This window comes from Helobdella robusta (assembly GCF_000326865.2).
Source record: "Helobdella robusta unplaced genomic scaffold HELROscaffold_12, whole genome shotgun sequence".
Classification (NCBI taxonomy): Eukaryota; Metazoa; Annelida; class Clitellata; order Rhynchobdellida; family Glossiphoniidae; genus Helobdella; species Helobdella robusta.
The window spans coordinates 2045293-2059227 of NW_008703664.1; the positions used below are offsets into that span (position 1 = coordinate 2045293).

Consider the following 13935-nt stretch of genomic DNA (forward strand, 5'->3'; position numbering starts at 1 on the left):
AACATTAATAACAACATTGCGAACATCAAAAATATAAAGACCACAACCAACAGCAACAATAACCATCTACAACCGACAACACAACAAAAACAACCACAACAACAACCGACAACAACAGCAACCAACAACAACATCAACCACAACAACAACCGACAACAACAGCAACCAACAACAACATCAACCACAACAACAACCGACAACAACTACAATGCTACATATGAACGTGCGTTAGGCATGCATGGAAGATCAATGAGTACGTTACTGTATGCAAATTAAAATAATGAATAAATAATAATTAATCGCAATCAGCAACCTTTCTTTATGTGTGTACGCTGTGCTGGCAAAGCTAAAAATGATCACGTGTGTGTGTGTGTCTGTATGTGCGTGTGTGTGTGCGTGGTGTGTGAGTTTGTGTGTGTTTTTTGTGTGCACTTAAGTGGAAGTTCATGTGTGCCTAAATGGTGGACATATATGTGCGTACGTGTGTTTCAAAACTCAACAAATATGCACAAAAAAAACATAAAAAGAGAGTTTTTATACTCTTATTGTTTTGCCTCCGTATTTGAAATATAATTACCCAGAAGTGCCAAACATGATAAGTCGACAATTTTTATTGAAAGTGAGAAGCTGTTTAGAAAATTTGTTTGAACGTTTGTTGTAATTTATGGTGGAGTCTGTTGTTTCTTGTCGGCAATGAAGCATGTCACAACTTTCCACAGGAAGAGTTGGCTGATGGAGATCACGTAGGTGCTTTGTGTTCTTGCAAGAATCACCTCATATGAATGGATTTTACAGACTGTTATAATCTCACTTGATGTCCTGGCGAACATTTTCTTCATCAGTTCATGTCTTCTATACTTCATCATTTCTAAATGAAAGCTTGATTATAAATTTTGTATAAATTTTTTCGACAGGGTATCTAACCTGGTAACCATTTACTGACGCATTCCTGCCATCACCCAAAATCTTTCTTATTATATGAATCAAGCGATATTGCAAAATCTTTCTTAGTCCAACCGCCCACCTTCTTCCTCATTAAAACTTTTGAAACCTCTCACGAGAAAATAATCTAAAATGTTAAATTTGTGTCGGAATGCTATGTGGTTAGACAACGGTTATTTGCAAGCTCATGAAATTTATACTAAGATATGTCATTGATACATTGCATTGCAATATAAACAACATGTAATGAACAATTTTCATAATCCAAAAAACATTCAATTGATTTATTACGAAATTTGAGCTCGGTTTGATCATTTAATATAAATGATACAAACAAACAAAACACTAAATAATTAATCATACCATCTGCTAAATAATTATTATCACTGTTGTTAGTCAGTTATTTATTATATTCTGAACAAGAACATTCACCATCAAGGTATATATTCAAAATAAATTCAAAGTTTATGCACAACTAAAGATTCTATCGTTAAATGGAAGAATGAAACGTACATAAGCAAACTAACAAACACACATAGACAAATACAAAACACAAAAACTCGCGAGCATATATTTTGATAAGTTAATATAATTTCTAATTGTTTTAGTTAATTCAATTTTGCTTAGACAAATTTTCACAGAAAGACAAGAAAATTACCCGGTTTGAGACTCTGATGCGAAATTCCTGTCATTCAATTTTTTAATGTTGTTGATGTCGTTGCTGTAGTCATTGTCATTGTTGTTGTTACTGTCATTATTAGTAACAATAGTGTTGTTGTTGTTGCTGTTGTTGTTGTTGTTGCTGTTGTTGTTGTTGGCAGTCATCCAATGAGCAGAGGACAAAAATGACGTAAGCACGACGTCAGCTCCATCATTATCAGTAGCAACATCTTCATCAGCCTCTTCATCTCCATCAACTCTTTCGTCTTCATCATCGTCATCTTTGAAATCTTCAAAATCGTACTGTTCTGCACAACTGTTAAGTTTCAATTTAATTCATTGTTCTCCTTTTTTATTGATAAAAATTAAATATTGAAATTTATTTAAACACCTCAAAAACCTTGTCAAAAACCTTGTCAATGCAATTGAAAATCTTTCTTGATTTTTTTTTTCATAAGATAACATGTGCATTTAATTAAACTTTTTGGCATTTTTTGAAAAAATAAAATTAATTTCAAATAAATTAAAAAAAAAAATTGAATTTAAAAACAAATAGATACTTTGATGATATTTTAATAAATAAATTGACGAATGTTATACAACTTCATTTAACGAAGAAATAAATAAATCAAAAAAATTTGAAAACATACAATTTTTAATTTGTAAACTAACTTTTTTAAAAAAACTTAAATGTATTAATTATTAAATACATCAGAGAAAAACAAAAACAATTAATACATTCATCAAGGGACACCACATCACCAAGCGCTTTAAAAAATTTGAGAAAATTTATAAATTTCGTAATGAAGTTTGTCTATTAAATTTTTATGGCTTCAAGCAAAATGGGAAAAAGATATAATTTCTTAAATAAGTTGAGCTATGGAAAAACTTTTAATTTGATGAAATGAAAAAATAAATGTACGGTCGCGAGGTTGGTGATATAAGTGTGAAATGTTGTGTGTTTGTCTTTGTGTGTGTTGGTGTTAAACGTTGGGTGTTTGTTTCTTTGTGTGTGTTGGTGTGAAATGTTGTGTGTTTGTTTCCCTGTGTGTGTGTTGGATGGCGTTAAATGTTGTGCGTAATATAAGATGGTTTGATTTTTATCACGACTCTCTTTTTTAGTAGAGTTGAGTTGTTAACTACACACTATATGTGAAAAAAAACATGTGACTCAGCGTGACTAACTGCACACTTGGAGAAACACCAAAGAATGCTAACCACTCAATTTTATCGGCGGAAATTTTGTATACAAATAAATGAATATTGCGAATATGTATATGTGTAAGTTTTTATAAATATATACATACATATATATATATATATATATATATATATATATATATATATATATATATATTGTGAACACCTGTGTCTCTATTTGTTTTGTATGTTTGTTTATTGTGTGTATACATGCACAATATTTACACAATACATACAGCAGACAGACACACACAAACACACACAGACAAATAGTTTAATACAATTTGTTTTTAAGAGGAAATTTTCTTGCAATTGCAGCCACTGAAAGTTTTAAAACCTTGTGTTTGGAGCTGAAAAATGTGTTTAGTAAATAATTCAGTTAACTATTTTGCGGATTATATCAAAATTAAAAAATCTATTAGTATTAATTCTAAATTTTGTTTTTTTGGTTTTCTTCAAATTTAATAATTGATTCCAACTCTATGTATTTTGCCATGGACCTGCATTCATTAGTTCGTACAGACTGAAGCAAACTATCGGAATTTTCAAAGTAATAACGACTTCTTATGAATAGGTTATTACTAAGAAATCCAGTTGGCCAGCATTTAAAAAACAACACCAAACACATCACATTCTCTCTCATGTTTGAGTGTTTTTTTCCAATAAGCAACCGAAGTACAAACACAGACCGAACAGCCTCCATGCACTGTTTGATGAAAAAATTACTTAATTATATTCCTGCAAAGAATAAAAAACTGCAAATAATCTGAAAATAATAATTGAGAGGGAGTAAAAATAATGACAACCACAATAGTAATAATAATAAGAAGAATAATATTAACAATAGTAGTAACAAAACGACAGATGGAGCTAGAATGCCTGAGGGAGATCACGTAGACATGGAAATAATTTGCATGGTGCAATTGCTCGGACCACTTATTTAACGGTGCTCTGACTCGTATCTTATCCATCTTGACCATCACGTTAATTATTTCTCAATTTCATTACGAAAACGCTTTTTTCTGCTGGTTTTTTCTTTGTTTCTTTGGGTCTTTTTGTTTTATTTTGATGTTCTTAAGTGGTACGAGGTATGGGTCGCCATTTTTTTCATTTAGTACTGATTCTGTATATTTTAAAATGAAAGTTCCATCAAGTAAATAACCGTGGTTAAACATTTTGAAGTGGATGGATACAATTTTTTTGAGCTACTGCCTATTAATTTTTTCTTTTTAACAAATGTTTCTAAACTAGTTGGTTTTATTTTTGTAACTTCAGGTTTTTAAAATAATGTTACTGAAGAAATTTATGGTAAACTTGAAATATCTAAGGTTTAGCTGTCCCGCAAAGAAAATAGCTATTATTATTTGCAGTTTAAACTGTTTTGTTTAAATATTTTAAAATAATTGTAAAAAAATAATTTCTGAATTAATTTTTTTAAATTTTATTTATAAGTAAAACAAAAATCGAATATACCGGGGAAAAAATGAACATAGTGAAGTAAAATCATCAGTGAACTAACCTAATGTTGAAGGAAGAGCCATCGTTGAACTTTTGATCTGTAGTTGAAGAGTTGGAAGGTATAGATGAGGATGAAGACATTGAGGATGATGTCTTGTAAGAAGATGACGTCGAAGACGATGATGGTGGCATGTATGGAATGGATGACGATGACATCATTGATGACGAGGATGATGAGGAGGAGGAGGAAGACAACGACGAGTGGTTGACTGCCTGGAAGTTTTTGTGTCGACCGATTACTGAAATACGACGACTTGAACGTTGTTGTGGGTGTTGTTGCTGCTGCTGTTGTTGTTGTTGCTGTTGATATGAATAAGTTTGTTGGTGCTCTTGTGATTGTCTGTTGTTTGGTAAAACTTTGTTATTGTTGTTTTTCATGTCCGATTTGGAAAAATGTTCATATTGCTCTTCCGGCCCACACTTATTCATGTTGTTACTGTAGATGTTGTTGTTTTTATGAAATACAAACTCAGCGGCACACTTGCAGCACTGACTTCTCGTATCATAATCTTCCAGGAAACCTGTCTCATTTGATGAGCTGATCATCAGTTTCATGTTTCCGTTCGTCTTGTTCATCTCGTCGTTCATCTTATTTTTGAAGTTTGTGTTGTTGTTGTTGTTGGTTGAGATGCTGATCATTTTGTTGGGTTTGTTGTTTATGTGGATAGGTGTTTTCATCATACTGGAGTTCTCAGTGACGTAAGGAAACAGTGGTGGTGGTCTGTTTGGCTGGCTATCCTCTCTCTTGTTAATGCTGTAAGATCTGTTGTTGTTAAAAATGAAATTGTTATCAACTTTTTTATTACATTTTGCACAAATGATAGTTTCTTCAGTTGCTGATGATGATGAGGATGTCGTTGATGTTGTTGTTGCTGTTGTTGCTGCTGTTGATGTTGTTGACATTCGGCTCGTTACCACTGAACAGTTGTTTCATTTGTTGAATGGTTTGATTCTCGATTTGCTCGGTGACGATTCGTTCATAGCCAGTGTATTACAAACCATATTAGGATTTACTAAAATCAGGCTGAAATTTTCACAGCAAATTTTGAAAAGCGAGTAGTAAAATCATAGTTTATTACAATAAATATTTGAATTCCATTGGATATCATATCATGATATTACAAAATTTTTCATCGGATTTGCTGAGCAATTCATAAGAAGCATAGTTATTATGGATTGCCCAACTTAACATGCACTCTTTATATTTGCTGGAGCAAAACCGCCTTATGTGGTGTGTACCATCATACATGTTTATATGCATGCATGTATGCATGTTTAGTTTATGTATGTACATATACAGTGATATATGACGAAATAAATATATGTATATATAATATGTATCTTTGCTAATATGCTTTTATGTGCGTGCGTGTGTGTGTAAGTGCATTTGTGTGTGTGTAAGTGAATGTGTGTGTGTAAACGAATTTCTGTGTGTGTGTGTAAGTGTATTTTTGTGTGTAAGGGAATGTGTGTGTAACTGTATTTGTGTGTGTGTAAGTGTATGTTTGTGTATGTGTGTGTGGTGTGTGTGTAAGTGTATTTGTGTGTGTTTTAATCTGCGGTAGTGTGTTTAACTTTTGTTCATATTTACCAATAAATATGTGTAAATGTTCCTACTTTTTTGCATGTTTATATTGCTGCTCTGTATTGTTATGTGCATATTACATACACGTTCACGTTGTGTCTGTCTGTATACGTTCAAACTGTTACCTCAAGGAATTCACTTACTAAATCACGTAAAAACCAATTTATAAAATTCAATTTCATTTATTTATTTCGATTCAAATTTGTTGTTCATTGATTCATAATTTAAATTAAAATGCAAGCAAACAAAATTTTGAAAATTGAGAATGAACAACGAACAATGAACAACAAACAACGAACAGGCTGACAAATTTTTCCAAATTGTCTCAATACGGGACATACAAACTTCCAGTAACAAGTAAATAAAAAATAAATAAAAAACTGACAAATGATATTTTGAATAAACAAAAAATTCTGCAATAACAAGGAAAAGTAATTAATTTTTTTTCAGACAAAAACTAAATGAATTAAACTGTAAAACATGGGATGAAGATTGTATCGGGTAACTTTACAAATGTAAGTAACGTAACCATTTGTGATTAATCATGAAAAGTAGTCCCACCAGCAGAAAAATCAAATTTGATCAAATTTCACTGCAGAGCAACCATTCTATATTAAAAAATAAAAACTACGAAATAAAAAAACATAGAATGAATTAAAAAACACCTTATAAGCATATTATGAAAATTTAAGTTAAGATACAACTGTGAAGCCCCTGGTTAAGGGTTAGTGATAATGGTTCAAGCCAATTACAGATGATACTGATAAAAATGATAATGACGACGACGACGATTATCCTCATCATCAACATCATCATCATTATTATTATTATTATTATCATTATTATTACTATGATTACTCTCACCCTTTCGGTTATTATTATAGTTGACGTTGCTATCGGTTTAAGTTGTTAGCATTCGTCGCGGCAAGACAGAGGTAGGAATGCATGAAACTATTTACGTCTGCCGTGTGACGATCATTCATTTATACCTGGGCTAGGAACCTCAATACTTAAACCTATGTACTATGTTGCTCTACCACCACCAAGCCCATTGGTTTGTAGTGGTGTAATGGTTTATATGTAGTAATTATATGTATTGTAATGTATCGCGATGTATAATCGGAAATTCCACAAAGAATGATTTGGCATATATATTTATTAATCACTTTTCATTATATGTTTATTAGTTATTAAATTATTATTATTATTATCTGTCTTGTTGTTCTTTTTCGACAAATCATCAAAACTAATCTACCCAAGATGAACATTTTTTGACGTGACAAGCTATGCGAGATTGAAAAATAGCAGTCTCACTAAACCGATACTAACATACCAAATGAAAAACATTGGCATGATGATGTAACATGAATTACTTCAAAAGATTTAATGTAAACATTTGTAAATTTTGTAAAGAAAAAAATTAAAGGAGGCAAATGGAGGAAGGCTGGTGATGTCTGGAGTTGAAATGAAACTTAACTTCAACTCGTCAATTCAAATTGGCTCTTCACGACATCAGAAGTTGCATCATCATTCATGAAACAATTTCACCATTTATAAAGTAACTTCCCTCTTATCTAAATCAACCTCAATTCCAAAAAATGTTTACAACATCATCACTATAGCAACAAAAAGCAACAAAATAATAATGTGACAATTATTTCTAGGGCAATAAAAAATTTCCTTCTCTTCTTCCTCTTCTTCCTCCTCCTCTTCCTCCTCTTCATCATCGTTATCAGCATCGTCATCATCGTCACCATCATCATCATCGTCATCGTTAGCATAAACTTTATCAATGTGACTAGAGTAACAAAATTTCAAAATTTCAAAATACCATTCCCACTTTTACAAAATGCAAAAATCATGACGTCAACATTTGCATCGACATCATCGTCACCACAAACTCAGCAAAAAATGCCGCCATTTTTTACATACTAAACATTATTTTATCAATAAAAACCAACTACACATTTTAACCCCAAAAAACAGACTCAACAACAGCACAAATAAAACATTAAAAACATACAAAACATACTCAACTCGCATTAATTTTAATCAATACTGAAAACAAAACAAATGTTTATCCTGGGTTGGGTGCATGATGTATGTAAAGATACGTGCACACGCACGCAAACAAACAAACAAACACAGGCACGTATTACTTTTATAACCATCTTCAATCGATTCTAACTTTTAAATAATGCAACAAAATTTTACATAAGAACATTGTAAATTTAACTATTTTTCTCTATAAATATTTTAATTAATTTTAATAAGATTTTTTTAAATATTGCAGGAAATGTTTTCAGTTTTTTGATAGTTTTGTTGCTTAGCACTCGGTCTCTTGAGCTAACAACACTATAAAAATTACGAGAACTTGTTAAGCGATTGCATGATTATTCGACATTACTCATTACTACTTCTACTACTACTACTACTTCTACTACTACTACTACTTCTACTACTACTACTACTACTACTACTACTATTACTATTACTACTACTGCTACTACTACTACTACTGCTGCTACTACTACTACTACAATTACTTCTACTACTACTTCTACTATTACTACCCTTATCACCACCACTACCATCACTACCACCACTACTACTACTACGACTACTACTACTGCTACAACTACAATTTGTACAATAAAATTATTAATACTTATTAAATGATAATAATAATATGATAAAATATTAGAAACAAAAAGTAGATCATATGTAATTGTATTGGTGATAGTGGTTTTAATGTTTGTATTATTGAATATAATTAATGCTTAGTTGTCATTTAAGTAATTTTATTATAGGTAGTAATTATTATAGATAGTATACTTTATTATAGATAACGAAAATAGTTTGTGGCTGTTATTATTGTTGTATTATTATTATTATTTATCATGGTTTTATTATTATTATTATTTATTATGGTTTTAATATTATTATTTTGAACTTTTTTGTTGTTGTTATAAAAGTAACAATTCATTAATGCTTTTTTAATACAAGAAATGTATACAATGTTTTTTCTGGGAGGATAACATGGAATTGATGTTTTAATATTAGGAAAAGACAGCAAGTTATATTTTTATATGCCTACAATTTCTTTGGAAATTATTAATTAAAAAAAATTTTTGTAACGATTTAAAAATATTAATTTTAAATAATTTAAAAAAATTTATTTTGAATTATTTAATAAACAACCTACCTCTGCACCGTCTGTTTTCCACCCATGTTGCACCCGAATCACGTGACTTAACGTCATCAGTCACGTGGGGGTCAAGGCGGTCTTTGGAACTGCTGCTCCTGATGATGATTATGACTGGGGTGGGAGTGCTGATGATGATGATGATGATGTTGGTGATGATGACCGTAATGATTGATGATGGTGATGATGTTGGTGATGATGATGGGGGTGGTGGTGGTGGTGATGATGATGGCTATAAAGATGATTTATGATAAATTAAATGAGGAAAGTGTCATTGTAGTTGTCAAAACTGTCATTGTAATTTTTTCATCATTAATGTTTTTCCAAATTATTTTGACTTAGCAGCATTAAAGAAATTAAAGAAAAACTTGTGCTGATCAAATAAGAAAATGGGTAGAAAATGAATACATAATTTACAACATAATGCTACATTAATCGAACTCACTCTACTAATAAAACAAAATTGAACTTTAATTGTCTTCATCGTAATGATTAGAATATGATTAAAAATTGCTTCTAGCAGCAATAGACATAAATAAATAATCAATGTCTATACCTGTAGCTTGTATACGACGAACATGAAATAATTCATCAACGTCGTACGGAAATCGATTTTTCAGATTTAGAAAAAAGTTTTGTTTGGTGAAGACAACTTTGTTTACTTCTGAATTATGTGCATTTAATCCTGGAATATTTTTGTGGGACCCTTTTTTTTCCAGTTCATCTAAATTTCGTTGCTAACCTCACTTACAGAACGTACTCAATGTTTGTGGAAAGGCATGATGGAAACTTAATGTAGAATGGTTTGATAGATTGGCTGGTTGGTTGGTTGGTCGGGTTATTGGTTAATTGATTGAATTACTAAATGAAACAAGTTAATTTTATTTCATTATTAAATATTTTATTGGCCGCAATTTATCAATTTTCTCAGCACATGCACATTTCGTGTGTTTGATATTCTGAACATATAATTGAAGTTCCTCCGTCATAAATTTTTAAACAGATAACATTTTATTTCATTTCTTGGGTTTAAATTTTTTTCATTCAATCTCCTTTTTCAGTCAAAAAAGTAATTTGATTTTCAATAGATATATTATAAATAGATGGTTGAAATATGACGCAGAAGTACATGAATGTTCAGATATATTATGTTCACAGTGGTATAATTGTGAGTTATCTTCATTTAATATTTACACGGTTATATCATTTAACAATCTATACGATTAATTAAAATTGTTGCTCGACAATTACACCTAGACATTATATAAGTTTGGTGAAAAATGTTCACTCCAACGGAATTAAGAGTTGAAAAAAAGTCGTAAAAATATATATTGGGCACAGAGTGAAGATGAAGTTGTTGTATAATGTTCACAAGTTCACATAATGGTCTAGAAGAAGTGAAAACTTTCTAGGAAAACTTAAGGATGAAATTTTTTTAGAACGCACTTCTTTCACAAGTGTCATTAAAAAATTTAAAATATAATTCTTGTCATATCAGAGATTACACCGAACTTATCTCTTTTGAAATTGCGTGCACATTTCGTTGAAATTCTTTTATAAAGATTTCTTGTAAATGGAAAGATAGCTCAGAACTTTTTTTTTTAAATAAATACTTGTCTGAATCTGCAAGTTTTCAAAAAAAACTTTTCAATACGAATATTTGATATTTCGTAACAGAGATCCGATTCAATATTTCACCCAGCCAATCATACGCTAGAAATTTTTCAACAGCGAAACATTCGTGAAACATTCGTGAAGTCCTTGTGTCACTTGTTGAATAATATCACCACATTTCAACTACTACAAAGTGTTAAAGATCGGGTTTTGTGGGGGTCGATGGTCGCCAATGTCCTGGAAGGATAAGGCACGAGAAAGAAAAAAGAAGAATGTCATTTTGTCAACATTGTAACATATCAGATGATGTATTTTAATTTGATGTTACATCCTTTTTAAACCTTTAAATAAATAAGTTTGTGACATTTATATCAGCCCATTCTGATTTTATTGAAAAATATTTTTTTTACACATTCAAAAACTTTTTTCACATCAACATACACGTGGAAATAGTATAAAAATTTGGATTGATCATCACGCAGCATGGTTTGAAAAAAAAATCCAAGTACTTCATGGCCAACAACCTGGAGAGCGTTGAAAAACAGTACAATGGAGTCTGGCCATCTCGTAAAGGATGATTGTCGCACCAGCATCAAACAACATTTTTTATCCGTGTGGGTAACATGTTTGATGTTAATATGATTTCAGAAAGGTTTCATGTAATGCATGCTATTTTTATTTTCAAATTTGCTAGAAATGCACTTTTTGACAGATTTTATTTAAAAAAACATTTAAAATAAGTTAGTAAATGGATAATAAAATCTAAAATGTATCATTCTCGCATTTATAAAAGCCATAACAATTTTATCAAGAATCAAGTTTGAAATTTTTAGTTTAAATTATTTATTTATTTTCGTTTTTGTTATCATTGTCTATTTTACCAGCGACTCTAAAATGATGAATTATACCTCAAACATCATCATCAATATCATTCATAGCATCAACCATTATCATCAATATTATCATTATCAATACCATTGCCGTAGTTATGGTCATCATCATCATCATCATCGCCATCATCATCACCTGACAGCCACTAAAATAAATTCTTTCAGTTTCAATATAGTCTCACATCACAATTTTTAATTTAAATTTTCATGTTATATTTATCATAATGATATCATATCATCACCATCGTTACCATCATCGTCATTAGTTCAAACATCATCATCATCATCATCATCATCATCATCATCATCATCATCATCATCATCATCATCATCATCATCCTCATCATCATCATCATTATCATCATCGTCGTCGTCATCATCACCATAATCATTATCACCGTCGTCGTCATCGTCGTCATCATCATCATCATTATCATCATCGTCGTTATCATCATCATTATTATTATTATTATTTTTGATTGGCATTAATTTTTATCTTCCACCATTTTTAGCAACAACTAGAAAAAGAATAAAAAAACAAATAAAAGAAAAAAAATGATTAATTTTTTTACTTTTGTCTGTAAAATTTATCTGCCAAAGATAATTGTGAGGCATGAAATGACAATGAAAATAGAAGATGATCTTAAAATAAAACCTGTGCTATGTGCATAATCTTGCTGTGTGGTTGTGGCTGTGGCTGTGTTTGAGGCATTCACTGAGCTACCTACATTACGATTTTATTTTTCTATAATTATTTTGTTACATCTTCACTAAAACTTGCTGTTTAAAAATTTAAATAACTGTTGTTGTTATTGTAGTAGTTGTTGTTGTAGTTGTTGTTATTGTAGTTGTAGTTGTTGTTGTTTTTGTTGTTGTTGTTGTTGTGTTGTTGTTGTGGTTTTTGTTGTAATCGCTCGCTGATCGACCGATCGTTCTCTTCCCAGTCTCTCCAGAATTTCTGTCACCATCTTAGCAGCCTCCATCGAGCGCTCACTCAATTCACCCAGCCGTGCACCGAGACCATACCTCCTTCCCATCTCCTGCATGTTCCGACATTCCATACATGAGCCGGTTTTTATTTATTATGCCAATGCGTGCTCTCTAGTCCCGAAGATTCGTGTGGCGACCAGTTCTAAGACGGCTGAGGTCCGTTCTTGATTGCTTGTCGAGATTCTTCTTATGGATTTTAATGGCTTCTGAATACACTTTTTTTACATCTATCGTGCTGTATATTCTTTTTCGGTACGAACTGATTTATTAATATCTGTGTTATTATGTGTTATTTCATTTAATTGTATTTAGTTTAATCTGTTGGATTTTGGGAGAAACCTGCCTTCTTTTACCGCCTTGTCTACTTCTTCGTTTGCCTCAACTCCGCAATGTCCTGGTATCCAAACTACTGTCACACTTTAAACAACAAACATAAAAAAATTAAAAAATAACTTTTTTTGTTGTGTTTTTTGTGTGCTGTTGTTGTTGTTGCTTGTTGTTGCGTTGTTGATGTTGTTGTTGTTGTGTTGTTGTTGGTGTTATTTTACAATATAAATTTTTCGAAATCTAATTTTTTTTAAATTTTTACATTTTAAAAATGTTATCGTTGCAGTAGAAGTAGACATTGTCAAGCTGCTATTTACAAAAAGTTTTGCAAACTAATTTGACACAAATTATACAAAACTAACCACATTAGAAACTTTTTTTTTCATCATACTAACTTGCATATCCCCTTCGCCATATTGATTTGTATAATATAGCCATATAACACAATGGGGTCTATTATTACCGTATCAGTCACCATTATTACATTAGTTACATTTACATTACAATCATTACATTTGTTGATTCTGTAAACATTGTATGTATAATATCATTACCACAATCTTTCAATCATAATCTATTTATTTTTCAATACTTCTTAACAAATTTTAAACTAACATTCGTATTCAAGTTTTTTATATAGAAAATCATTTTCATTGTCATTATCAAGTTTGTTATTTGTCATCATCACCAGCAGAGCATCGTCATCATCATCGTCGTCGTCGTCATCATCATTATCATCATCATAAACCATCACCATCAGCATTGATCATTATCATTCATTATCATTACAATCATCATCGTCATCATCATCGTCGTCATCATCATCGTCGTCATCATCATCATCATTATCATAAACCATCACCATCAGCATTGATCATCATCATCATTACAATCCTCATCGTCGTCCTCATCGCCATCATCATCCATCATCTATTTTTTCTTAGGTTGTTTTTTTTCAAAAAGTTTCGCAATTTTTTTCTGTAACGAACCAGCTAACATCGATG

The 13935-nt window shown here is 31.1% G+C and overlaps 1 protein-coding gene across 1 annotated transcript; it reads right to left on the reverse strand.

Annotated features, from left to right (window-relative positions):
- Nucleotides 1-662: 662 nt before the first annotated feature.
- HELRODRAFT_167863 (hypothetical protein) lies at nucleotides 663-11003 on the reverse strand (the record flags this gene model as incomplete). The annotated part of the gene is made up of 7 exons (XM_009013592.1): nucleotides 663-879; nucleotides 1601-1918; nucleotides 4322-5083; nucleotide 6770; nucleotides 9111-9238; nucleotides 9862-9927; nucleotides 10912-11003. The coding sequence occupies 7 exons, from the start codon at nucleotides 11001-11003 to the stop codon at nucleotides 663-665; spliced, it is 1584 nt and encodes a 527-aa protein (XP_009011840.1).
- Between the last annotated feature and the right edge of the window lie 2932 nt (nucleotides 11004-13935).